At 41.4% G+C, this 26,971-nt stretch overlaps 1 protein-coding gene across 5 annotated transcripts in view; it reads left to right on the top strand.

Annotated features, from left to right (window-relative positions):
- The window catches only part of CADM1 (cell adhesion molecule 1), a 748,407-nt gene that overhangs the window by 659,606 nt on the left and 61,830 nt on the right, over positions 1-26,971 (top strand). For 3 of the 5 annotated variants that reach the window (XR_003944063.1, XM_030221997.1, XM_030221995.1), the window contains one exon: positions 22,690-22,722. The exons of the other annotated variants lie outside the window; for them this stretch is intronic. Coding sequence is in view for 2 of the 3 variants with exons in the window: in XM_030221997.1 (XP_030077857.1) it covers positions 22,690-22,722 (33 nt within the window). In the remaining variant the exon portion in view is untranslated. The remainder of the gene's footprint in view (positions 1-22,689; positions 22,723-26,971) is intronic. 5 annotated transcript variants of the gene reach the window in all.

Below are 26,971 nucleotides of genomic sequence, written 5' to 3'. Positions count from 1 at the left end.
TGTACTAGTTAAACCTTTACTATTATTGCCAAATCACAAAGTAATAAATTCAGAAATGTACAGCCTAAAGTACAAAAGATGGAAACCAAGAAAATGTGATTGGACTCAGTTCTGGGAGATCATCTTGAGGGCAGTTTTTAAACTATCCACTCTGGGGGAGAAAAGTCTGTGTAGACTTTGCACCAATCCAAGACAACTATATGTGCGTACTTTTTTATAAATTGCTAGTGAGTACAAAGTACATGCATAGGTTTTTGTGCTGGTCTTTTCTTGTACATCCTTTATCCTCAATACGCCCCTGGAAGTGCTACTTGAAATGTAGCTAGAACATGCATACTTTAGCTACATTGAGTGTTGTTTGCCCTGCATATATGGCTTTAAAATGCCCCGAGTGGCATCTACATCATCATTGGCAGGAAGATACCTCCTTGTGATTTTTATTTTATTTTTTAAATTTTAGACTGGACAGTGATTTTTTTTCCAGATCAATCCAGGACCGGAGCTGGAATCTGGCACTATAAGCCTTGACCTACAACTATGTGGTGTTTTCTTTCCCTTATTATAATCACCCACATAATTAGTCTGGTTACTGTAGGAAATTTCTGGGGCTGGGGCATGCAGGAAAGCAATTCCTGTAACCCTGCAATCATGGACCAGTAGGGTCATCCTTGAGCAATGGCCATACCTCCTCCTCCCTTAGGTACTGGTGCAGTGGTTCAAATCTCCCTCAGCACACCAAGACAAATCCACAGTGACAATGTAATTAAGATTTCAAACAGGGATTGGGCTCAGTGGCATAGCCTGGGTGGACCTGGGCCTACCCAAAATTCTAGCACCTTTGTTAATGGCTGGCGGGGATTCCTAGCTGAAAAGGTCCTCTGGCAGCCAGAACATATCACTCCCCTATGATGTCCACATGCCCCCTCTCCCCCATGAAAGGCACAAAACGAGCATGTGTGGGAAGGAGAGGTCAGCACAACATGCATGGACATCGCTGCAGGGGATTAGGCGAGTGACTTGATCTGGCCACTGGAGGACCTCTTCATCTGGTAAGACTTGGAGATCCCTGCCAGCTCAGGTATTTATTATGTGTTGGGGTCTCTGGGTGGTGGTAGGGTGAATTCTGTGCCCACCCACTTTGGCTCAGGCCCACTACACCACTGGATGGGCCTCAATCAGTTTATGAGGCCCTGAAGCCAGCTAGGACAAGGGTTCAACAACTCAGTCATTGGAACATACCTAGCCAGTCAGTGGTTAGACAGGTCCACAATGCGTGTGTATCAGTTAAATTCGCATGCACTGTTCACCTCTGTATTAGACCTTAACATGCGTATTCTTTGGTTGTTTGTAACCTAACTGGCTAAATATGACCTAAGGACTCGTTGAAAAATACTGACTTAGGAGCTTAATCTTGCAATGGAAAGGGGTTTGGTAAAATGAAATTTACAGCAATTTTTCTTTCTATTATTTACTAGTCTTATTCTGCCCATTGTTTAGCAACTCTTATTTGGGTAGTGACACTGGAAAATCCCTTCAGGAACATCCTGGTGTTAATGGATATTCACATACAGATACCTGGATAAGCTATATGGCAACAGGACCGGATTTTTACTGACTGAAGTTGTCAATAGCTCTCGGGTACCAGCACTTCGATAAATGCAGCCCCATCTGCAGATCACCCCAGTACAATCTGGGTAACACTAAGCTAGATTTTATTCAAGTGCTGGTCCTGGCATAACTATTCAATCAATTTAGAAGAGCCAAAAACTGTCCTAAGTTGCCCATATAGTTATTTGGGTACCCACAAAGAATGTCATCAACACCTGGATAATACCTCTGTACCTAAATATTCAGCACCAATAACCAAATATCAACAGGTGCTGAATATTCGAATATATCTTTAAGTACTGCATCAGATGTTTTAAACAACTGTGGAGTTTAAAATTGACCTGAGTTTTTTAGTACATGTGGCTCGCCAGTTAATGAGGTATATTTTGGAGACACTGAAGCCCCACCAGCAAAAATAAGGATCACTCATCCAAGCAGAGTATTAACTAGTTGTCTTTTTAAAATAAAATGCATGCAGATGACAGCAGACACATTTAGCAAAACCGCACATTCATGTTACGGTAGGTGCATCTTTCTCTCGCTGGCATAACATATTAATAATCTTGTACACTCAGTGGAGAGATATAGATAATGGAATACAGAAATGACTTAGGTGCTTATTTTCAAGCACATAGACTTACAAAGTTACATAGGCTACTATCATGCTTATTTTCAAAAGAGAGCAGTGCGCCCATCTTTCGACACAAATCGGGAGATGGGCGTCCTTCTGCCAGGGTTGCCCAAATCGGCATAATCGAAAGCTGATTTTGGGCGTGCCCAACTGCTTTCCGTCACGGGGACGACCAAGTTCACGGGGGGCGTGTCGGAAGCATAGCGAAGGGGGACTGGGGCGTGCTTAACACATGGGCGTCCTCAGCGATAATGGAAAAAAGAAGGGCGTCACTGACGAGTACTTGGCCGACTTTACTTGGTCCATTTTTCTGTGCAACCAAGACTCAAAAAGGTGACTGAACTGACCAGATGGCCACCGGAGGGAATCAGGGAGACCCACCCTTAATCCCCCAGTGGTCACTAACCCCTCCTACCCTAAAAGACACTTTAAAATATTTTTTCCCAGCCTCTATGCCAGCCTCAAATGTATACCCAGCTCCATGACAGCAGTATGCAGGTCCTGGAGCAGTTTTAGTGGGTGCAGTGCACTTCAGCCAGGCGGACCCAGCCCATCCCCCCCACCTGTTCCACTTGTGGTGGTAAATGTGAGCCCTCCAAAACCCAGCCCGAACCCACTGTACCCACATGTAGGTGCCCCCTTCACCCCTTAGGGCTATGGTAGTGTTGTACAGTTGTGGGTAGTGGGTTTTGGGGGGGCTCAGCACCCAAGGTAAGGGAGCTATGCACCTGGGAGCAATTTGTGAAGTCCACTGCAGTGCCCCCTAGGGTGCCCGGTTGGTGTCCTGGCATGTGAGGGGGGACCAGTGCACTATGAATTCTGGCTCCTCCCATGACCAAATGCTTGATTTGGTCATTTCTGAGATGGTCGTCCTCGTGTTTCCATATTGCTGAAACCGGGGAAGACCATCTCTAAGGACGAACATCTCTAAGGTCGACATAAATGTTAAGATTCGTGTGTCCCCGACCGTATTATCGAAACGAAAGATGGATGCCCACCTTGTTTTGATAATACGGGTTTCCCCGCCCCTTCCCGAGGATGTCCTGCGAGGACACCCTCAGGAAACATGGGCGCCCCGTTCGATTATGCCCCTCCACGGGGCTCATTTTCAAAGAGAAAAATGTCTAAAAGTGGCATAAAGCAGCATTTGGACATTTTTCTCACAAAAATATCCAAATTGGTATTTTCAAAACCAATTTTTAAACGTTTTTCTACGAAGTCCTTCAGAAGTGTGTTCAAATCACAAGGGGACATGTTAAGGGTGGGATCTGGGTGTTCCTAACATATGGAAGTTTTTTCTGCCATAATGGAACAAAACAAAAACATCCAGGGCTTGTAAGTTGGACATTTTGTTCTAGACCTGTTTTTATTAACTAATAAGCCACAAAAAAGTTCCCTAAATAACCAGATGACCACTGCAGGAATAAAGGAATGACAACCCTTACTCCAGTGGTCACCGACCCTCTCCCACCCTGCAAAGATGTAAATGAAACAGTACATACCAGCCTCTTTGACAGCTTCAGATGCTATGGCCACTTCTGTTAGAGCAGCAGTCAGATCCCTGGAGTAGCCTAGTGTCTGTGCCCGTAGAGAAGGTGACCCAGGCCCATAATCCGCTCTATTACACTTGTGGTGGAAAGTGCCAGCCCCCGCCAAAAATACAAGTTATAGTGCCCTTGCAATAAGTCTCTGGTGAGGCCCCATTTAGAGTAAGCGTACAATTCCGGAGTCTGCATCTACAGAAAAGAAATAAACAGAATGGAGTCGGGTCAGAGGGCAGCTACAAATTAGTATCATAAAACATATAGGGACAGGCTTAGGACCCTCAAACATGTATACACCGGAAGAGAGGCAAGAGAGAGGGAATACTATAGAGACGTTTAATACCTCAGTGGCATTAATGTACAGGAGGCAAGCCTTTTTCAAATAAAGGAAAGCTCTGGAATGAGAGGCATATGATGAAGTTAAGAGGACATAGACTTAGGAGGAATCGAAGAAAATACTCTTTCACCGAAGTGTGGTGGATGCTTGGAATGGCCTCCAGGTGGATGTCGTGGAGACAAGTACTGTGTCAGAATTTAAGAACGCGTGCGACAGGCAAGTGGGATCCCTTAGGAAAGGAAGTTAGTGGTTACTGAAGATGGACAGACTGGATGGACCATTTGGCCCTTAAGTGCCTTCATGTCTATGTTTCTATTAAAACCTACTGTACCCACATATAGGTGATACCTGCAACCATAAGGGTTATTGTAGTGGTATAGTAGTTGAACGCAATAGGATTTTCATGAGTTTTGAAGAGCTCGCCATACAATATCAAGGGGTAATGGTGAGATGTGTACCTAGGACCTTTTATGTGAAGTCTACTGCAGTGCTCCCGAGGAGGCCCACTGCTCTGCTGGGATTCCTTTGTGGTCAGTCTACTAGGAAAACTGGCTCCTCCTACATACCAATGGTTTGATTTTGTGCAATTTTTGCTTGGACTTTTTTTTTTTTTTTTTTAATGGGTCCCAAAATGATAGACATACTAAGCACAACAACATCTAGGAAATAGTCATTTTCAAAGAACATAGAGAGACATTTTTCTAGTTTGAAAATGGTCATTTTCACAGCTTGATTTTTGGACGTTGTCAGCAAAATGTCTAAAGTTGTTTTTTTGTGCATAAAGTTTCTTTCTTTTGAAAAATATTAAGCTTTAGTCATGTAGTGACATCTGCAGGCACAGACGATCCATCTTGTGCACTTATCCAGGTTACCTTAAAAACCAGGGATTCTTTTCAGTAAAGATTTTGACGTTAAGACAAAAGGCCCTTCATAACTTGTTACCTCATCTAATGATGCTGTCAGAAATGTCTCTATATGGTCCCTTTTTTATATTGTTTACTGCTCCATTCTTTGTTGATTTTCCCAGTTTTTCTCCGAGGAAATTAGCATTAAATGCAGTAACTGTGAGAATATCCAGTTAGAAGTCAATTATACAGCAAAGGAGGACATGTTGAAAGCCAGCAAGATGTCTTAAATTAGCTGAAAGGAATAAAGTTACTGTAAGAGGATACTTGCAGTGGGTAAATTGCACAGATTTTCAATGAAATGCTTTCATTGCGAACCGTACGTGCAAATTAGGTTTCATAGCAGTACTTGCTGCTGTGGCTATTTAAAGGTTTCCTACCAACCAGTGCAGTCAAATATCCATCTGCTTTGTCTTCTAGTGCGGTTTTGCTGTACCACCTCAACTTTTTTTTCTTAAAAGTTTTATGTGTGCCTCATTTCTTTGACCTCTGCATTATCCTCTTGCTTTTTGGGCTTGAAGCTCAGTCAAAACCAGGACTGGGTCCAGGCACAATAGGACTTGGGTTTGTAGCTATCTGCAAATTTTTACCCAAATTTAACAGTCCCACCAACAGTCCTGAGGCAGAGACCAATGTCAGGGCTACTTCTGGAACCTGGATCATGCATAGATGTCTGACATAGAGGGTGGGGGGGGGGGGGGGGCGTGCACAGACCTGGCCTCACCAAAAGTTTTGTGGCCAGCTGTCCTGTTCTACCTGCCTGTCAGTTCATTGCTTTGATCCAGCCTCTCTCTTTGTCTTCTGGCTGTTGGCACTGTGTGGCAGTTAAAATCAGAGAGCAGCCACTTCCTGTCTGCTTTCAACTCATGCGAAGTTCCGAAAGCCAGAGCTGGCAGAAGACAGAGCGGCTAGGAGCGAAGAAATGAGCTCCCAGCTCTTGAGTAGATTTAGAGGTGCCAGGCAGGTAAGCGAAGAAGGCGGATATGGGAATGTGAAAGGGGGGCTGTGGGCTAGAGCTGACAAGGGGTCAGATAAAAGATGAGGATGCAAAAGGAGGCTGATGCTGGTAGATGGATGGGGGTTGACAGAAAGGGGCTGATGTTGAGGGGCAGGTGGCAGAAGGGGCTCAGACGTAACACAAGGACCGAGGAATGAGCTAATGGGTGGAAGAAGGGATCTTATGCTGGGGCTGAGAGAAGGAGGCTGGGGGTTGACAAGGGGGTAGGGGAGAGAAGGGACTGGGACTTGGAGATATGGTCTGATGCTGGGAATGGAGGAAAAGGTTCGGAAGGAAGAGGAGGACAGGTGCTTAAACTCTATGATTTTACATAAAATTGGCCAAGTATAAATCGAGGTGGGATGAGCTTGCCCCCACCCCAATCAAAAAGGCATTCTGCTGCCCCTGCATTTAATTTTTTTTTTTTTTTGTTACAGTTGTACCCCGAGCTTTCCCTCTCATGGCAGGCTCAATGTGGCTTACACGGGGCAATGGAGGTTTAAGTGACTTGCCCAGAGTCACAAGGAGCTGCCTGTGCCTGAAGGGGGAATCAAACTCAGTTCCTCAGGACCAAAGTCCACCACCCTAACCACTAGGCCACTCCTCCACTCTGGGCTGTTAAGCCAGCCACCCGGTGTATGATGACCATTCATCTGCATATTCCTATGATGATCACTAGGTATTCCTGAATCATCCAATTTTCCTTGCATTCCTTGTTCCAAACCCAAAATTTTCTCACCCTGCTACAACATCTTTCCAGCCACAACTTGTAAAGTTACCTCTTATGGGAAGAAATAACTTGAAATTTGATTGTCCAAAGGAATATCAAGGATACCTGTCTCCTTCAACTTTTCTGGCAGGAACTTTGACACTAAAAATGCAGATATTTCCGGATCCACCTCTGTCAGCAGCGATGCCTTCTGGAGAATCTTATTCTCTCCCCTACAGTTCATCCACCTCACATCCCGAGGTTATAAACAACAACAGAAAATCCAAGGAAGCCTGACATCGGTGAGCCTGACATCAGTGCCAGGCAAAATGGTAGAGACTATTATAAAGAACAAAATTACAGAGCATATACATAAGCATGGATTAATGACGTGGAGGGAAATCTTGCCTCACCAGTCTACTACATTAATTTGAAGGGGTGAATACACAGTGGATAAAGGTGAGCCGGTTTAAAAGGCATTTAACAAAGTACCTCATGAAAGACTCCTGAGGAAATTAGAGAGTCATGGGATAAGAGGTAACATTCTATTGTGGATTAAGAACTAGTTAAAACCGAATATGGTTAAATGGTCAGTACTCTCAATGGAGAATGGTAGATAGTGGGGTTCCCCAGGAGTCTGTGCTGGACCGCTGCTTCTTAACATATTTACAAAATGATCTAGAGATGAGAATATCTAGTGAGGTAATTAAATTTGCTGACGACACAAAGTTATTCAAAGTTGTTAAATCACAAGGGAATTGTGAAAAAATGCAAGAGGGCCTTACGAGACTGGAAGACTGGGCATTCAAATGGCTGATAACATTTATTCTGAGCAAATGCAAAGTGATGCATATGGGAAAGAGGAACCCAAACTATAGCTATGTGATGCAAGGTTCCACATTAGTAGTCACCAACCAGGAAAAGGATCTAGGTGTCATAGTTGATGTTAGGAATTATTAGGAAAGGAATGGAAAACAAAACTGAGAATATTATAATGACTTTGTATCACTCCATGGTGTGACCGCACCTCGAATACTGTGTGCAATTCTGGTCACCACATCTCAAAAAGATAAGTGGAATTAGAAAAGGTACAGAGAAGGGCCGACGAAAAATGATAAAGGGGGTGGGGCGACTTCCTATGAGGAAAGGCAAAGCGGCTAGGGCTCTTCAGCTTGGAGAAGAGACGGCTGAAGGGGAGTTATGATAGAGATCCATAAAATGAGTGGAGTGGAATGGGTGGACGTGAATCGCTAGTTTACTCTTTCCAAAAATACCAGCACTAGAGGGCACGCAATGAAGCTATTTAGTAAATTTAAAACAAATCAGAGAAAATATTTCTTTACCCACATGGTAATTAAACTCTGGATTCATTGCCAGAGAATGTGGTAAAGGTGGTTAGCTTAGCAGGGTTTATAAAATGTTTGGATAACTTCCTAAAAGAAAAGTCCTTAAGCCATTATTAAGATGAACTTGGGGAAAATCCACTGCTTATTTCTAGGATAAGCAGCATAAAATCTATTTTAGTGTTTTGGGATCTTGCCAGGTACTTGTAACCTGGATTGGCCACTGTTGGAAACAGGTTACTGGGCTTGATGGACCTTCGTTCTGTACCAGTACTGCAGCACTTATGTTCTTATGGGGTCTCTACTACAATGAAAGCTACAGCCATCTTTGTTCAGGGTGCCGCTGGCAGCGTGTGGATTGTTGGGCTCAGATGTCCATAAATGCATTGTTTTCCCTCTATTTGGGATCACTGTAAGTTGTACGTTTAGAGAATGATTGGGTTTGTGAATCTGCTGCAGTTGTCTTGTAATTGTAAGAATTATGTATCATTGGAAGTTCATGGTGACAACATATTACACAGAGCAAGATGAGAGGAGATAAGGGAGGTTGTGACAGCACAAATGTTTTCAGCACTGAGAAGAGAATAAATAGAGAGACCTTTCTACTCACCCAATCCTTACCAGGCTAGGGAATACATTCATTTTTAGGATAGAAAGAACTGGAAAGAGAGAAGGAGAGTTGAAGGGCTCAAATTTCCCCTGGTTTTCAAAAAAGTGCAAACCTAAATTCCTGCTGTGATACGTACTTCATATTTCCTGGATCATACATATCTGGTTGGAGGCTAGGTTGTAAAAATCTGATCATTCTTGATTCAAAAGGTATGTGATTAAATTAATGAAATTCACCTGTCATACAGCATTGTATTGTAAGGAAGAGAAAATATTGTGTGTTAGCACCATTAGCAGGACTGAAATTTTCATTCCTTTGATGTCACTGTTCAGCAGCTAATGAAGAAATCTTTCAAGCATTAGACACCAAATTAAAATTAGTTTATAAGAAAACAAATATACTAGAACCCATCTATTATAATGAAATTCTGCTTGTTGGAGAAAAACAATGTCGCTGAATTAGGATAAAGCAGTTGGCTTGCTTTTTTTTCAAAATCAAGAAAAATATCCGAGACTTAGTCTGCATAGGCATACATTGCATTTGTTAATGCATTGTGATTTAAAACCAAAAATTGGTGAATTTAGGTCTTTCTGCAATGATTTGCTTTAGAATAAGTCAAAGCGATTTTCCAAAAAATATTGTTGGGTTTTTTTTCTGATTAAAGATCACATGGCCTCAAGGTATGATACCCTTTGACATATGGCTGTCCTGGGCTTCTTGTAAAAACAAAAAACTGTCTCTTTCAGCCCATCAGCAGGACTTTCTCTCTTTGGAGATTCTCCCAGAAGAAAACTGGACTGAGGAAATGGTCACAGCTTCAAGAGATTTAATATGATAGGGATCCAGAGCCTGGTAGATTTGGGGTAGATATTGTGTGGTCTTTTCTTCTGCCCCACTGTATATAGACTGGTCATATCTCCTGTTGCCCTATGCCAGGAACCATGTCCCAGGCTCCTTTGGAACTCAGCTGGACATGGATCTGGTTACTGGTTTTACCTTCAAGCAATGACCACAACTTCTCTGTGTATATCCAGCTCCAACTTATCCAGGGAGTGGAAGATCAGACTCAGGGATCAAACTAAGGGCCATCTGTTTGGAAATGTTATTGAACCTCCAAGCCACCCTTGCTTTTAAAAAAAAACTACCTATCAAATAAATATTCCAACAAATTTCCTTTTGTTGTATTTTTTTTTTTCTTTTCGTTTTTGATTCTCTGAGATTCTTCATCACACTGATGTTCTATGATACTAAGGGTGGTGTATTAAAATACTTTCAAACAAATAAATCAGTAGGAAAAACTTCTTTTGGCACCTCATCAGCATGAGAAGCAATGTGACTCAGTGCTGTCTCTAATTTAAAGGCCGATACCAATCCACACATCTCTTTCCTGAACCAGGGAAGCTAACAGCCCATATTTTGCCTTTTGAATGATGTGATAATTAAAGTAGCTTAGGGTAATTGAAGAAATAAATGATGAGGAGTGTGCCATAGATGTTGGCATGATTGCAGGATACACAGCATGACGGAGGGCCTGGGCTTGCTGAAAACACTTACAGAAATGTTCAAGAAACTATTTAAAGCTGATGCTTTATCAAAGTAGTGGGCAGTAGGACCCTGGGAAAGAGGAAGATGCTTTTTCTGCTGCACTGGCAGTGTGTGCTATGTCCTTCAGGGAGTGAATAATTGTTGCTGAATCTGGTTTTCTCCCAAACCAAGAGAAAACCTATCCATAACCCCGTATTATATGTTTCAGATAAAGGCCAAAATGGCTCATCTAGTCTGCCCAGTAAAGTGGTTTTGGTTATACCTGCTGCTCCATGAAGATTGCCTTCTCCCCCCTCCCCCCCCCCCCAAAAAAAAACATGTCTTCTTAAAAAGTGCAAAAGTCATTTCACTGCTTTGTTGTGCTGAAGTGTTCCACATTTGATTTCGATCCTCTTGCTCTTTAGGGATCCTCTCTCCGCCCCCCCCCCCCCCCCCCCCCGATAATAAACCAGTGGCAGACAGATCAGATACCTGCCGCTGGCAACATGGACCCTGGATATTCGTTGCCGGAGTGTTTCTACCACCTTTTCCTTGAATGTTTTCTAACATTGCACCTGAGTCTACACCCTCCATTGCCCCGGGTACAAATAAGTACCTTATATACTATGTAAACCGCTTTGAATGTAGTTGCAAAAACCACAGAAAGGCAGTATATCAAGTCCCATTCCCTTTCCCTATATCCTTGCAGTTTCATATCTTGTCCCCCAGTTCTACAGCTTTTTCTTCCTTTAGAAAAAGCTTGTTTCTTCTGCATTAATACCCTTCAGGTATTTAAACATCTGTATCATATCTCTGTCCCTTTTCTCCTCTAAAGTATACATACTTAGGTTCTTGAGTCCCTTTCTCGCCTCTGAATTCCATTTATCAGTATCCTCTCTCATCTGTTGGTCAAGCAATAGTAATCCACTTTACCACCTTGGCCCAGCCTGCAGTTGCTCAAGTTATTCAAGTTTTCTATGGGGAAACGTTAGTAGAGGTTTTATGGAAATCCATGTAGACCAATGTCAGTACATGCTGTCAATCTAACTCTTTAGTTGCACAATCAAAGAAAATCAATCAGACTTTGGCAAGATCTGCCTCTAGTAAAAACATATGGCCTTGAATCTTGCAACTCACCAGATTTTGATAGTTCACCATTCTTTCCTTCAGTAGTGTCACCATTGTTTCCAACCACTGAGGTAAGATTTACAGATCTGTAGTTTTTCACGCCTTCTCTGCTACCATTTCCAAAGATTTATTAATACATCCTTCAGTTGTCTGGTAGGACTTTTCTGAGTTCCCTTAGTATCAAGGGATATACCTCATTCGCTACTCAGGCTGTTCCGTTTTACAAGCTGTTTATAAACACACTCATTTCTAAATGGTTAGGTATATTAGAGAATATTATAATAAAAAAAAGATTGTGATTGGACCTGGATTCCTAATGCTGCTTTAGAGAAATTAGTAACATTGTGCAGGTACGAAAGACATAGACCTATTGTCCTCCCTCTAGCCATTGTAGATTGGGGGAGGAGAGGGGAGAATACATGTGTGTGATTGGCTAGAAAGAGCATGTATCTATTAAGATTTAAAAGCAGTGTCAAACCTAATGATGAGAAATCTAATTTTTGACAGTTGGAGTCCTCCTATTTAACCACAAACTGGTGTCATCATGTACTTTCTCCAAGTGGTTTCTCAGTGCTAATGGGACATTGACACCACTTTTTCCCTCACAAATTGACTTTCAAATTTTAGTGAGATCATCTTTGTACTTCAAGGACAGGATATGAGAGACAGATACAAGCAAATGCCTGTAATAGTAACGATTAAGGTAAAAGCCATTCTGTGATCCAGTAGCCTGTGTAATGGAAATAATTAAAGAAATTGATAGCTTTGGCATCCCTTTCTCCTTTTTGTCTGTGCCATGGGTGCCAAGTTCATCATCTGGTGATAATATGGTTTATCAAGCCACGAGCATCTGTCCCATGTGACCGAGTAGCTAGCAGGTCTCCTAGCCTGGCAATAGCTTACTAGTGGTTAACCCAGATGTTGTGTAATAGTTCAGAGAATTTTTAAGCCAACCTGCAAATTCCAGTTAATGTATCTTAACACATATTGAGATGCTGTTTTGGGTAACTTGCCAATGAAATTTGGGAATTTGGGGTGGTGTAAAAAGACTAGCATAGTTAAAAACATACAGCAAGCCAATGTTTTAAATAAGTTAAAATGTGGCACCAATGTAGAGCCAGCTATCAGAAAGGCTCCTGCAGTAGCTGAATTGTGGTTGAAGAAGAGGTCAAAACAACAAAGAAGTGGGTAAAAAACCAGGAGTCCCAGAGACTGGATCACAGTGAAGATGAACCAAATTTTATTAAACAGTATATTGACTCGACACAACGTTGTGTTTCGGCCAAAAGGCCTACATCAGGAGTCTAAATACTTGAGTAGAGAACAATAACGATGATCCAGAGTTAGCAATGCTGGAAAATGCAGTCTGTATTGCAGTGGTCTTAAAAAAGACCTTTGTTCTAAAGCGTTAGCCAGATCACTCGCGTGAGCGTCTGAGCTGTGAAGAAGAGGTCAGCAGTTGATGGAGAAGTCTAGTTTTGATGTTAGGATGAGTGTAGTCTACGAGAAGCTCATCTGTTTGCAGCTGCATTAGTACAGGCAAAGCCATAGCCACAGGCAACAGAATGTACTTGACTCTGACTTTCCTTGGGCAACAAAATTAGCTGGCAATTCCCCCTCTTCTTTTGTAAAACATCTGCTCTGTAAGAGAAAGCAGGTCTTGAGAGAGCACTACAGTGAGTTTCTGGAGAATTGTCAAAATAGTAATTTATACAGGAAAGAGAAAATTTAACAGGGCAGTAACTGGAGATCAGACGCCTAATTTATAAGGTGAATGGATACATTCTGTGGAATATTTCTCTCTGTGTGCTAACCCAGTTTTGATTTCCCTTTGCCATCAATACAGGGTGTGCAATGATGTGCAGCATAGATTTTCCGCAAACCTGCACCCTCAGGGCTTGACTTTGGTTTGGTCTCCTAAGGCTCCATCCTAGGTTGAAAGAAGCAACTTCATAAGCTATGCTTGCATAGGAAATTCCTGTCTTTGTAATCTAGTTTCTCATTTTCTCCACCTTGTTGAGCCATACTGTTATGCAGTAAAGTGAGATGAAGGAACATGAGTGATCAGGAAGTCCTTTTGGAATGGGTAGGGGATGGAAATTTAATGCTTTAATTTGGGGTATGAAATTAGACCAAACGGGAACTGGAATGCCATAGAGTTCAAGCACTGAGCCTGCCTGAATCCACTATTATTCATCAAGGGTTTCATTACTGAGAGGTAGTTTCTCATTTTCTACTAATTCTAAGTTATATACTACCAACGGCAGCCCTTTGATTTCTCTTTCTCCCAAGCCCCCTTCCAGTACATAGAAACAGTAGGAAGAAGAATAAAACAGTCACAAATCCATCAAAATGATACTCTAGCATGTTCCTGGGCTGTTTGAAAGGAAGATTAGAGGGAAGAAAAAGACAAGGCTATATCAGAACTTCTGAGCATAAGATGAGCAGACTCCATAGTTTTAATGACATGTAGGCCAATTTCACTGCACCTTCTGGCCAACATGATGTGTCAGAAACAGCCCTGATACCCCCGCCCCCCCCCCCCCCCCCGAAAGCACTTCAATTAAATGATGATAAGAAGGCCCATATTGACTTTATGAAAATAAAATACCTGGAAAGGAATGGACTGAGTGCATAGCCACGTTGCTTGGATTTGTGTTTAATTTTAATATTGACACGCAGCATAGGGAAGGATTTCAGACAATCGTGTGCAGTCACCTGCCTGCGTTACCCTTCACAAGAGCTCACAATCCCTAGTTATTCTGTCCTGCTATACAGCAAGGTAAAAGTTGACTAATATCCTTGTAAGGTATGAAGTGTATTCAGAATTAGGGGGACAAGGAGAAAGGAAGGGAAAAGTGTTTACATTTCTGAATTTAATTTTCTATCCTAGGATTTTCATCTATGTCGGGTATTCTGTTTGAAATCATAGACTAATTTATGGATTAGCTTTAAAGCTCCAATCTGTCACACTCAATGAACAATTTTAAGTTGGATAGAAGCCACATTAAAGGATTAGAATTGTCACAGTGCAGTCTGCACCACTAACGTTTTCAGTTGAATGTTACCCAGCTGCCCCCTGAGGCACTAATGTTTAGTTGTTCCTCAAGAAAAGTGTATTGATGACCATGTCTGAAGGTTCCTGTGTGTCATGATTTGTTCCTGCGTTGTCAACATTGTCTGTGGTTAAACAGCACAGCAGGTTGTGCATGGGATGCAGGGCTGCCTTGGCTCAGGTTAAGGGCAAGCCCATAAAACTATGTTCTGACACTTTTTATTGTCAAAAACTGTCATATGCAGAGAATCGCGAATGATCCATTGCAAGTATGATGTCATGGTACTCAGGACTATATAAAGCTTCTGGAGTTTCGAGAACAGGGTGGGGGAGCAGAAGCATCACTGATTCGGTGCAGGAAAGCTTGAAGTCTTGGAAACAAGTTTCGAGTGCCAAGGAGGCAGGAAATGGTCTTTACTTGAAAGGCTTCTCTATTAGTGCTTCCAAATACAAACATTGGGGAGCCGATATTCAGACTGTGGGAGGGAGCCCGGCTAACCCCCCCCCCCCCCTCGCGGTCGGCAGTCAGCCCGGATATTCAATACTGAGCCATTTCCTATGACTGGCATTGAATATCTGATTAATTTATGGCCAGTTTAAACTTAGCCAGCTACGTTGATATTTGGAGAAAGCCAGTTAAGTTTAAACCGGCCAAAGATATTCCAGCTATTTAAGTGGCCTAATGTGGCCACTTAATAGCCAGTTATGTGGTGAATATTCGGGGATAGCTGGCTAAATCGTGCGATATAGCCGGTTATCTCCTAGCTGGTAATGGGTAATATTCAGCAGTGGATAGCCAGCTAACCCTCGCTAAATATCGCTGGATAGCCAGTTAAATGCCATTTAACCAGCCAGGTGCCATTCCTGGCCGGTTAAATGGTTTTCAATATTGTGCGGTAGATCTTCGAGAGCAGTTTTGACCTGGTTTTTCTTAATCCCCCATACCATTGTAGCCTGGTGCTTTTTATCCTGCAGGAAACACCGGGACAGAATCTTAATAATCATATATGACATAAATATCAACATGGTCACACAACTACCCAGTATACCTTGACTTCAGAGAGGTTTGTTCCTACCATGGTATGCACAAATCAAACACAAGCATCTCGGACAGTTAAACATCATTACAGTGGACTTTCATGAAATCAAACTGAGTTTGTTTTGGGGAGGTGGTCACAACAGAGAATGGGGAGATAAGTCGCTATTCAAGTCTAAGGGGCCCTTTTGCTAAAGTGTAGTATGCACGAATTAAAGCATGGTACCTGCTACTCCCCAAGTGCAGTGACTATTTTTATGTTGGATTAGCAGTCAGCACATGCAGATTTGCATGGTAAGAGCAGTTTTGTGTTAAAGGTTGGTAAGTAGGCATGATATGGGCAGAGATATGGGTATAGCAAGCAAGTTAAAAATAGTGTGTGGCACATACTTTGTGCTAACTAGCACCCATGCAGTTAGTACAAGTTCATTTAGCACACCTGTATGTGCTATTTCACATGATTTGTTTGCAGCCTAATATGTTGGTTTTGTGTTTATTTGTGCTAAGTGCATCTGCATTAATTATGACCAGAGTACCGGGCACTAATGGACATTTTAAAGTGGGAACAGCAAAAGAACATGCTGGGCACACCCCCAATATTTGCTGCATTATATTATCACTGACCTGTGTTCAGGGGAGAATTCTATAAATTGGTGTCTCCTTTGTGGCGGCCTGATGCAGCACAGGGAGCAACAATTCGATAACTGATTATAGTATGGAATACTAGCATGAATACCTATTGGTGCACCAAAAAGAAGGCACACCTGCTTACTTCAAGTCGATGAAAATTGTGAGTGGATGTGCCTTGATGTGCTAATTAAGTCGTAAAAATTATTCTATAAGCTGCATGTGTTGATGGTTGACGTACCTATGTCCCAGTCACATGTACACCCCTTTTACAATTGCACGAGCTTGCAGAAGAGTAAGCAAGTTACATGCATTAGGTATGTAGAATTGCAGCCATTGCATTAAGGCACGGTAACATCAAAGCTAATGCACTTGAGTAAAAGAGCCCCTATGATAAGTAAACCCCCTAAAAATATAACATTTTTCCTTTTTTCTATTCTGAAAAGATGATGTGGAATGGAAGACGGGCTGGAAGAATGCCTGACTTTAAGGGGGTAATATTCACCACTTGTTAACTGGGTAGGACACTCCTACCTAGTTAACTAGGTTTGACCTAGATTCCCACAGGATATTCAGTGGCAAAAAAAACCCAGTGTCTCAGAATAATGTCTCTGACCACCTAAGCACTATAGAACTGGGATGGTTTGGGAGTGGAGTCAAGATGGAGCCGGAAGTTACCAAGCCCTGCTGGTATTTATAATAGTGCCCAGATAACTAAGTGGTTAATTTTTGTTGTTCTAAGTTAGGCAGGTAACTGAACATTGGCGTCACCTGGGTAACTCTGAGCGGCCACCCCAAACCCAGAAATTCATTACCAGTACCTGGATAGGAGCTGGCACTGAATATCCAGGTACAAATCAGCCAGGGGCTGCCAGAGTTTAAAGAAACCCTGACTGCCGCTGGCTGAATATTGTTCCTGAAATGTTTAATGGCCAATCTTTAATTAACAAAATTATCTTTAATTATCCTTTTCAGCTGTAGCAGAATAACCCTATCTGTGCTATTTCACGTGATTTGTTTACATCCTGAAGTTGATTATTTGGTGTGGGTGTTTTTTTTTATATGTTTTAAAAATGTGTTAAAACTGTAATGCATACTGGGTAAATGTTTTATGTTTCAGCTATGAAAGAGCCATCTTTAAAACCTGTACAGCACGCTGCAGGATTCAGAGCTAGCTGAGAGTACCAGTCCTGCACGAGTCACCGTTGGTTTATTTCCAAAGCCTTTAGTGGAATTTATTTCAAATTGTTTCCCACATTTTTTTAAATGTGTATGTCTTTTGTTGAAGTCCTCACATTTTAAAAAGATCTCCTTCCCTCCCCTTTCCCCAGTTGTTTCTGATAACAGCGCTCCAGTTCACTCAGATTTCTAACCATTGCATTAAGTGAGAGCAGAGGAGATTATCAGAAGCATTAAATACTTTTAATAGAGTGCAGAGTTAGACTGAAGCCTCACATTTAGTGTGCGAATGACTGATAGTTGCTAGTTCCATGTGCTTAGCAGCACTGCTCACTCATACTGCTCCCAGAAAGTGAAAACCAGGCCTTAGCCTTGTATGCATCTCATGCATTTTCCAGGACAGTGCTGCTTTGGTGTAGGTTTACCATATTGTGGCCCCCAAAAAGGAGGACACATGCCCCGCCCCACCACACACCCACCCCGTCCCCTTTCACGCCCTTGCTCCGCCCCTGTCACATTTTCCCCTCCCCCCCCTGTCACACACCCCGTCACCACCCCTCCCCGTCACCTTACTATTGCCCTGGTGGTCTAGTGACCTCTTTGGGGCAGGAAAGAGCCCCCTCTTTCCTGCCCGGAGCGCTGCCTTGCATGCAGCCTTCCTGTTGCTGATCTCGGCGCCGATTCAAAATGGACGCCGAGAGTTGAAATCTCGCAAGGTCACTTCAACTCTCAGTGGCCATTTTGAATCGGCGCCGAGATCAGCAACAGGAAGGATGCATGCAGTTCTCTTTCCTGCCCCAAAGGCGGAAGAGGTCACTAGACCACCAGGGCAGTAGTAACTAAGGGGAGGGGAGGCTAGTAATCTGCCCATTTGTCCGGATTTCTGGACAAACAGGCAGATTGGCAAAACCCGCCCGGTTGCCCGGACATGTCCGGGTAAATCCGGACATATGATAACCCTACTTTGGTGGAATGCATGGCTGCGGGCCAATTTGTCATTCTCCCTCTTCTGATTTTCCAGGAAAGCAGTAAAATGTGTCCAAGCAGATCAGCCTCCTCCCCTACCTGCTCTTGTGAATAACAACCGTTTCTAGATGTGTGCAGACAAACTGTTTCTTTCCCTTCCATATATAATGTAGCAGCCCTAGCTGAAAGCTTCTGCAGCTGAAAGCTTCTGCAGTACTCCTAAGGGAAGTCCTTCTCAGTTATGATTTTTGATGTCTCCTCCCCTTTGCATTTCTCCACACTCAGCTCCTCAAATGTAAAATAAGAGTATTAACGTATTCAGTTTTAAGCAGCTTGCCTTGCCTAACTCATTCACTGTGATGCCAGCTATGGGAACTGATGTGCCAATGCATTTAATATAACTTGTCTTGATACAGAGTACCTTTCCTTCTCACCCACCAATTTACTGTTTTCGTTTGACATTTTAAGCATGTAAGCTTGGAACCTGTAAGTAATCTTGTGGTTTTCGGTAACATTTTATGTCTTCGTCAGTGCCTCGGAATCTCTAATATTGCACTGTTCGGAGTGTGTTTCAACAGGATGCTCTGCCGGGCTCCTGAAGGCAAACGAATGACCATTAAAAAGAAAATGGAATCTTTGAATTCACCCTGGCCTTCTGGGCATCATGCAGATTGAGGGGAAATGCTTAGGTAAACTTTGGTGTAATTAGGCAGGATTTGCAGAATCAAAGTCCAAGTTTATGTTCACTTAAATTTTGCTTGTGATCAAATAGTGGGTCTCTCTTGATTGGAATGACTTTTATGTAACTTCATGAAGGAGTGTCAACCTGAAGTTTCAGAGGTGTTGTGAATGATGACACACAGGAGTTCAAACAGCACCTGCATCTTAACCTCACTTTTGTGAATGGGCAAAAAAAAAAAAAGATGGGGCATAATGGTGACCTTAAATTTAAAAGAGGAATAAAGCTGGACCATTTGCCTTGCAAACTGCAAAATATTCTCTTTTATTCTTGTTGTTAAAATGGAATGAACAGGTTAGAACTGCTGTTATTTTAATGGCAGGAAAACTGCTTCAGAAAAAAATCATTGATCATTGTTAAAGGACAGGTTATAGGGCTTTCCTATAAGGGTGAGGTTATATGGTTACTTGCAATGCTATTTCTTTACTTTTTAAGGAACAACAATCACCTCTTTAGGGGGACTGGATTCTGCATTTGATTTGATTTATTTACTTGATATGCCATGATGTCAAATTATATAATAAAGTTTTTAAATAGGTTACAATAATAATTTAAAAACAAATAACAAATTGTCAAAAAAAATTAAATACAAATTCAAATAAGTAATATAATTTGTAAATCCAATATTCATAATACTAATGCACATCATGTTGATAACTAAAGGCAGCTAATTAGTTAGAGCATCCCTCATGTAGAAAAACTGTGATGGCAGTGCTGTCTTCACTCATTCTCAGCTTCTTGAATTTTCAAGTTTTAATTAAGACTTTTTCAGACCTATGTGAATGATGAATTCAGAACTTGGGGAATGGTATCAACTAGAGTAATACCATGGCAGTACAGCAGAGTACAAGAAATTACCTCATGTAGGAGTGTAATTATCAGTGTGTGTTACCATTAAGATGGGTTATTTTACCACTAACCTGTGCTGTTTTAGCACAAGTCTTGTTTGATGAAATGAGATCTAGGGGTTAACAGTAAAATAGCACGTCTTAACAGTATCCTACAATGCTAACTTCCCCTCTTAACTAAAGAAAAAAGAAATGTCTTTAGGGATTTAAAATAAAATCACTGCTATATGTAAAAAAAGTGAGCCAAGTATAGGACAATCAAGCCATTGTGACATCATGGATGAGGTTGTCTCTTAGGCACTGGTGGAATGAGCCATTATGGCATCACAATATCAGCCCTGGTTACTAGAGACTGAAACTCTTAGGCGTTATCAATATGGACTACCATTAGCACATGATATTTTAGCACAGGTCCTATTTTATGCAATGAGACCTAGTTACAAATAAGTAGAGTTAACAGTAAAATTGCACGTCTTAATAGTAGTCTGTGTTAATAACTTCCCCCTTAAGAATGAATTGAAGGTGATGATACAGCCTGGATTATTATTGCTCAGCAAGTTGGCTCATTCACCAGAGTATCATGGCATTAATTGTAGCATTCTTAGGAGCATTTTGTGAGTAAAAGTTACCAGTACAACATTTTAGGGAGGTTTTTCCATACAGTATGCCCCCAAATCACTCATCACAGCCTCATTTACCTGAAATGACAACATAGAAAGGCATGCTTTAGGCTTGGTTCAGACATCCTGTGGAATCTGAGTAGCGATTGTAGTCCTACACCAGAGATGGTCCTGCTGTTTTCCCTGGTGTGAAAAAGAAGTGGAGAAAAAACATCTTGGGCCCTCTCTCTACTCAACTAAGTCCACTGGGTTTTGCACAGGACAAGAGGAATTCCCTGTTACCTCTGACCCTTGAAAATCCAGCAGATGGGAAGCTAGGAAGGGAGTTTGGAGTGGGAGGAAGGAGGAGGGCCTCAGAAAGTCTTCTCTATTCTTTTGCATGGTACAGGTGGGACTTAACCTTTTCTAGGCTGTAGTCTCTGTAAGTGGGAGTTGGACAGAGTCTCCTTGGGATAGTGCTTGGCAAAATAACTAAGATCTAATTGACTTCCCTGGTTCAGATGGCACACAGAGCTGAAATTACAGTTAACTGGAATGCACAAGCTCACTCCAAACTTTGGATCTTCAATGCAATTTCTTGACTGAGAATGAATTGCAGTTGACGTCGTGTCCAGGTTTCAGGTTATTAAGCAACGCTAGACTGCCAATTGTCAACCATGAGTCTTCGTGATGTCTGAACTGAGCCTTACTGTATTCTGTGTTCACTAGAGGTCTCTGCTGCTATTGTATTAAACTCTATCACACAATCTTATTGCAAAATAGAGGTAAGATTGTAATTAAATGTGCTGCTTCTGTTTATCCCAGAAAGCTCTAGAATAAAACTGGGCTTACAGTGAGATACGATGGGTGAGTCTTGCATTCGCTAGGCCTGATGCTTGCATTCATGCAGGGATATTCAACCCAGTCTTGGGGACACATCCTGCCAGTCCGGTTTTGAAGATATCCATAATATATGTAAGATAAATTTTCATGCACTGTTTTCATTGTATGCAACGGCGAAAGCTAGAAGGAAGCTTGGGTGCATATGGAGGGGAATGGCCAGTAGGAAGAAGGAGGTGATGATGCCCCTGTATAAGACTGGTGAGACCTCATTTAAAATATTGTGTACAATTCTGGAGACTGCATCTTCAAAATAAGATAAACAAGATGCAGTCTGTCCAGAAGATGGATACTAAAATGGTCAGTGGTCTTTGTATAAAGTGTATGGGGACAGACTTAAAAAATCTCAATATGTATACTTCGGAATAAAGGCTGGAGAGGATAGATATGATAGAGACGTTTAAATACCTACGTGGCACAAATGCACAGGAGGCTCTTTCAACTGAAAGGAAGCCCTGGAATGGGGGGGGGGGGGGGGCATAGGATAAAGGTGAAAGAGGGTAGTCTCAGAAGTAACCTGAGGAAATACTTCTTCACGGAAAGGGTGGCGAATTAATGGAACAGCCTCCCAGTGGAGGTGGTGGAGACAAAATGTACCTGATTTAAGAAAGCATTGGACAAGTACATAGGATCTCTAAAGGAGTGGAAATGAGAGTAGATGGCATAGATAGGTCATATGGTCTTTATCTGACTTAATTTTTTTCTGTTTCTCTGCATATTCCTTGTGAGTATCCTGAAATCCTGACTGGCAGGGTGTGTCCCGAGGACCAGCTAGAGAACCCCTGGTTTCATGAGTACGATTTTTGCATCTTTTAGCTGCTTGGTCAACATGTGGTATTTCAGAACCAAACTGGGTGAACACAAACACCTTTCTATCTTGTGCCATATTACTACTACTACTACTACTATTTAGCATTTCTAATTGATACAAGAGCTAGAAAATGTTTGGTAGGAATTCTTATCAGATGAAGCTAAATAACATTTTGTTGGAGGCAGTGTTTTGAAAGTAATGAATATCTATGCCAACTACAGATAGGAAGTTATGGTGGCCCATAAGCCACAAGCACTCCACAGTCACTAAGTCTGCAAAAGCAATTCCCCTCACTTTAGCATGTTCTCCCTTTAAAATTTGATGTCCCCTCTCCCAGAAAATTCTCTAGAATGAATGAAAACCTAAAGCCTTTCTCCTCTAATCCACAGGTTTAAAGCTGAAGGCATGTGTTCAACAGTGCAGCTCATGTCAAGTGCTTTTTCCCCTTCCTCCTTCATTTATTACTGCTGTCATGCAATGTTCTTTGAAAGCTTGCTCATGTATTACTTGTTCCATTTTTTCCCATTTTCCCTTTTTTTGCATGCTCTTCCTCCTGTTCTTCCCTACCTCCAATCCTCTGTTCCTGTGTGTAGAAACCACGCTGATGAAAGAACCTGACGTTTACGGTTGGTATCACACTATTGTTTCTCTACCTTTATGGCTGTGCTGACCAGCATGGCAAGCCCTGGGGAGGGTTAAAAAATTAAATCTCAAAGCTTTATGGGGAAATCATGTTTCATGTGGTCTGATCTCATGCACTATTTTTAGAGCTGAGTGAATAGCTAGCTTAGCTGGTGTAACTGTATTGGACCGATCAGTTGTTAAAATTGTAGGTAAAGAGCAGAGCCCTCTATGAATTGAAGTGGAATAGAAAGTTAGCTTTTTACTTTAACACTGTGAAGAGGAATGCTATAAAAAGTACCTATGTGGTGTGTATTCTATAAAGAAAAATAGTCACGTACTTTCTTTTTAGAATACTAGCATAACTGAGTTTTTACAAGCCTATAACTTAGGTGCAAGCACTTTCACCATTGAGAGAGCTACTGTAAGTGGTTGTGTTTAAATATAAGAGATGGCATTCATAGCTTATTCTGTCAGTTATGAACCAAGGTGTGTGACCTGCCCAGATCATATGCCTGCCTGTAAAATACGTATGCCTATAACACTTCGAATTTTGGCATTATGCATGTGGTACACACCTACATGTAAATGTCATGATCTAGAATTACTCCCACCCTCCTGAAAACTCTCCAAAAATTGCATGAGAAAATTTAGGTACCCCCCCTCCCAATGTGCCCACAATTTTAATAGAATAGCAAGCCAATTAGCGCCAATAATTAGCTTTTTAACAAACAATTATTGGCACTAATTAGATTTAATTGGGGACCTACGTTTGTAAATTTAGCCATGCGATCCACACCTAAAATTTATATGTGGCCTGAAAAAAGGGACACAGAAATGGGAGGGTCATGGGCATTTTGCGGTGGATCAGGGGTGTGGTTTTGAGATACGCATGTAATTATAGAATATTGGTGCTCCAAACATAAATGTAGGCACAGGCATTTCAACCATGTTTCGTTGGTGCAACTGGCAGCACCTAAATTTACGCACAACCTCTCTGCTTAAGCGTTATTCTATAAACCGTGGCTTATAGAACACCGGTTAAGCTGCTTTTTTCAGTGCCAATTTAGGTGCCATGTACAGAATTCACCCCATATGTATGTTTTGAAACTAGTGGAGCTATCCCCCAAATTCTATATATGGCCAAATTGTGAGCCAACTTAATTAACAAGCCAATCAGTGCTGATAATTGGTACTTAACAACCAATTAGTGGTACTAATTGGCTTGATTACACGCACAACTTTCTGGACATATTCTACAGTGCGGTGTGCACAGATTTGAAAAAGGGGTCTGATTATGGGCATGGAATGGGCGGGATGTTGGCATTTGAAGAAAGTATGCACACTATTATGGAATACACCCAATCTGCGCCTAACTTAGGTGCAGGTATTTAGGCCTGGTTTTAGGTGGCCTAATGGGTACACCTAAAATTTAGTCACAAGAAAGGCGCTAATTATATTCTACTTCGGGCATAGTTTATAGAATTATGCTAACCTCATGGTTTTTCAGTGCCAATTTTTAAGGCACCATTTGTAGAATTTGGTGTTAAATAAGTGAGCTGTTTTGTGTGCTCCTGATGGGTCTGTGCTTTAGATCCCTAAAGATGATGCTGCATTGTCCATAACCTGTCTATAAAAGCCTCATATCTAATGAAAGAGTGATGGTGTCATGCTTTCACACAGTCCTTGCAAGAAGATGTGCATGCTTTCCTCTCTAAATATGTTTCTGCATACACTTTTGAAACTGTAGCATATATTTTATTAGACAATAAGGGAGGAAGTTATCAAAGTGGTGTTACCATTAAGATGTGTTATTTTACTATTAATCCAAGTTTATTAGGAACTAGGTCTCTGCATAACTGAGTCCTGTGCTAAAATAGCACAAGTTAGTGGTAAAATAATAGTAGTAGCCCATATTGATAACTATGCCCGTAAGTAATGGTAATTACAAAAAAGAAAGGAAAGAAAAACCCCAAATGCCACACTAAATTTGGTCACTGTATTTGGTTGTTATGTATTCAGACTGACACACTCTACCATGTGACCAATGGCTGCTTTAATAACATGTTTGTTACCAAGTAGGGAAGGTCCCAGTAAAGGGGCTGGCAAGCGGTCCACAATTTCCATAAAAGAATGAAGATGGAGCAGACACGGTGATAAAATGAATAGAAGTCTTTATTAGTCAATGAATTTAAAAAGATGTTGCCAGAACAGTGAACTCTGGAGGTTGGAAGTCCTGTAATACCTATGGTGAAGTGAATGATTTACATCAAAAAGTAATGCCTAGTCTCTGAAACTGCCCCTGCCAAATGAAACGGGGCCGTGTCGGGCACACTTTTTAAATTTGTTTACTGATGGTCTTCTGTTCCTTTTATCATCTTGTCTGCTCCCATGTCATCAATGCATTGAAGACACTAAAGGATTCCATTATAAACCTACAGAAACGTTTATCCCGGTTGTAAAGAAGTTGAGTAGCTATGTAGAACAGAGAATCCTTAGAACACACCTAGCCAGTCACGTTTTCAGAAGATCCACCCTGAATATGCAATAGATTTGCATAGAATGGAGTTGGTGCATGCAAATTTGTGTCATGCATATTCATTATAGATACCCTGAAAACTGGCTAGGTGTCTCCTGAGGACAAGGTTGAGAACCCCTGATGTAGAACTAAGCAGGTCTTTCAGGGAAGAAAATTAATTTTAAAGATTTTTTTTTTTTATTTCTTTGTAGATTCATCTCTGAACTTCTGATTTTCTGTACATTTTTTTAAAGTTTCCATTAGTGTTTGTTTACAGTTTACAAAAGCTCTACAAATCTTCTCTGTTTAAATTACCCCTTGCTCTTCTCCCTCCTCCCAACCCTAACTGAGTAAGGGGTCTTTTACTAAGGCGTGCTAGCATTTTTAGCACGTGCTAAACGCCAGAGGTGCCCATAGGAATACATTGGCATCTCTAACATTTTGGACCTGCTAAAAATGCTAGCACGCCTTAGTAAAAGACCCCCTAAATTTTGTCCAGATATAAAAATAATCCTAAATTAATCCCGATAATGTTATCTGTGTATATTTAGCAGCAGACCTTATTATTTATTTATTACATTTGTACCCCGCTCTTGCCCGCTCATCGCAGGCTCAATGTAGCTTACATAGTAACAAGAGAATACAATCTATAGTATCAAAATCAACAAAGGAGGTATGTGATAGGACAAATAAACAAGGAGTAAATGGGATAAAAGAGGTATGAGTGAAAGGATAGGGATAGGTAAGGAGGTGGAACGATAGAGGAGAAGTTGAGGAATAGCATGGAGGGTAAGAAGGTTGGTAGGCGATAATATCTGAGTCATTGTTATTAATGATTAGATGAACCGGTAAGTAGATGGGTTGCTTATGGTGTCGTTCGGGTAAGGTAAACCTGTTTGAATCCAGTTAAGTCCCATTGAATGCCCACGTAAAGTTATCAGGGTAACTGGCTTTCTGGCTGTTTTGACTACAGGGCTCAGTATATCGTAATTCAGTTAGCCATGGGCATCATATGTGCTTTTGCATCAATTTAATATTGTTCTTCTGAATAAGGAAGTGAGTTCCTTTTCGATTTTTACTTTCATGGGCTCTTAATTGAAGAGCAAAAGCAGCTAAAACCTGTTATTTGGGTTTCTTTCTGCATTTAATAGTTCTTTTTTTATTATTTTGCATTAAAAAAGAAAATCCTTTCTGTGTTTTTTTTTTTAGATTATAAAAGCTTTGTAGTTCACCTTTAACAATTAAAAAGGATTCTGGCCAGTAATTGCACCTCTTAAAAAGGCAGATAGGGCTTTCTGAATAGCCGCTTTATGTAATTTGCAAAAGTAATTTAATCTTTGGATCTGTGGCGGATTGCTTCTTGTTTTATGTCTGTATAACTGTATGGAAAAGACTTTGCCTTGGCTATCTATTATTGCTCTAGCAATGTGCTTTTAATTGCCCTCCAAATATAAGGCTCTTCTGGTTTTAATTTGTTGGCTTTGAAAGTTCTGCAAATTTAAGAGCGAGTCCTATTCATTGGAGGAGCCGAGAGAATGGATACGTGATTGGAAAGTAAATGAGATAGATCTTTAATAGGATGATCGAATTGTTTCATGAATGGGGCCATTTCTCTTCAGTTCTTGGAATGCGGAAGGTTCTTAAACTTCCATCACATCACAAACTGTTTTCTGGAACCTGTAGTCTGGCTTTTCATCTTAAACCAAGTCTCTAAACCCTTGAATTTGAGGAGAGCA

Source organism: Microcaecilia unicolor, chromosome 12 (assembly GCF_901765095.1).
Source record: "Microcaecilia unicolor chromosome 12, aMicUni1.1, whole genome shotgun sequence".
Classification (NCBI taxonomy): domain Eukaryota; kingdom Metazoa; phylum Chordata; class Amphibia; order Gymnophiona; family Siphonopidae; genus Microcaecilia; species Microcaecilia unicolor.
The sequence above is the reverse complement of the archived record's forward strand: the minus strand, read 5'-3'. Positions and strand labels throughout refer to the sequence as shown.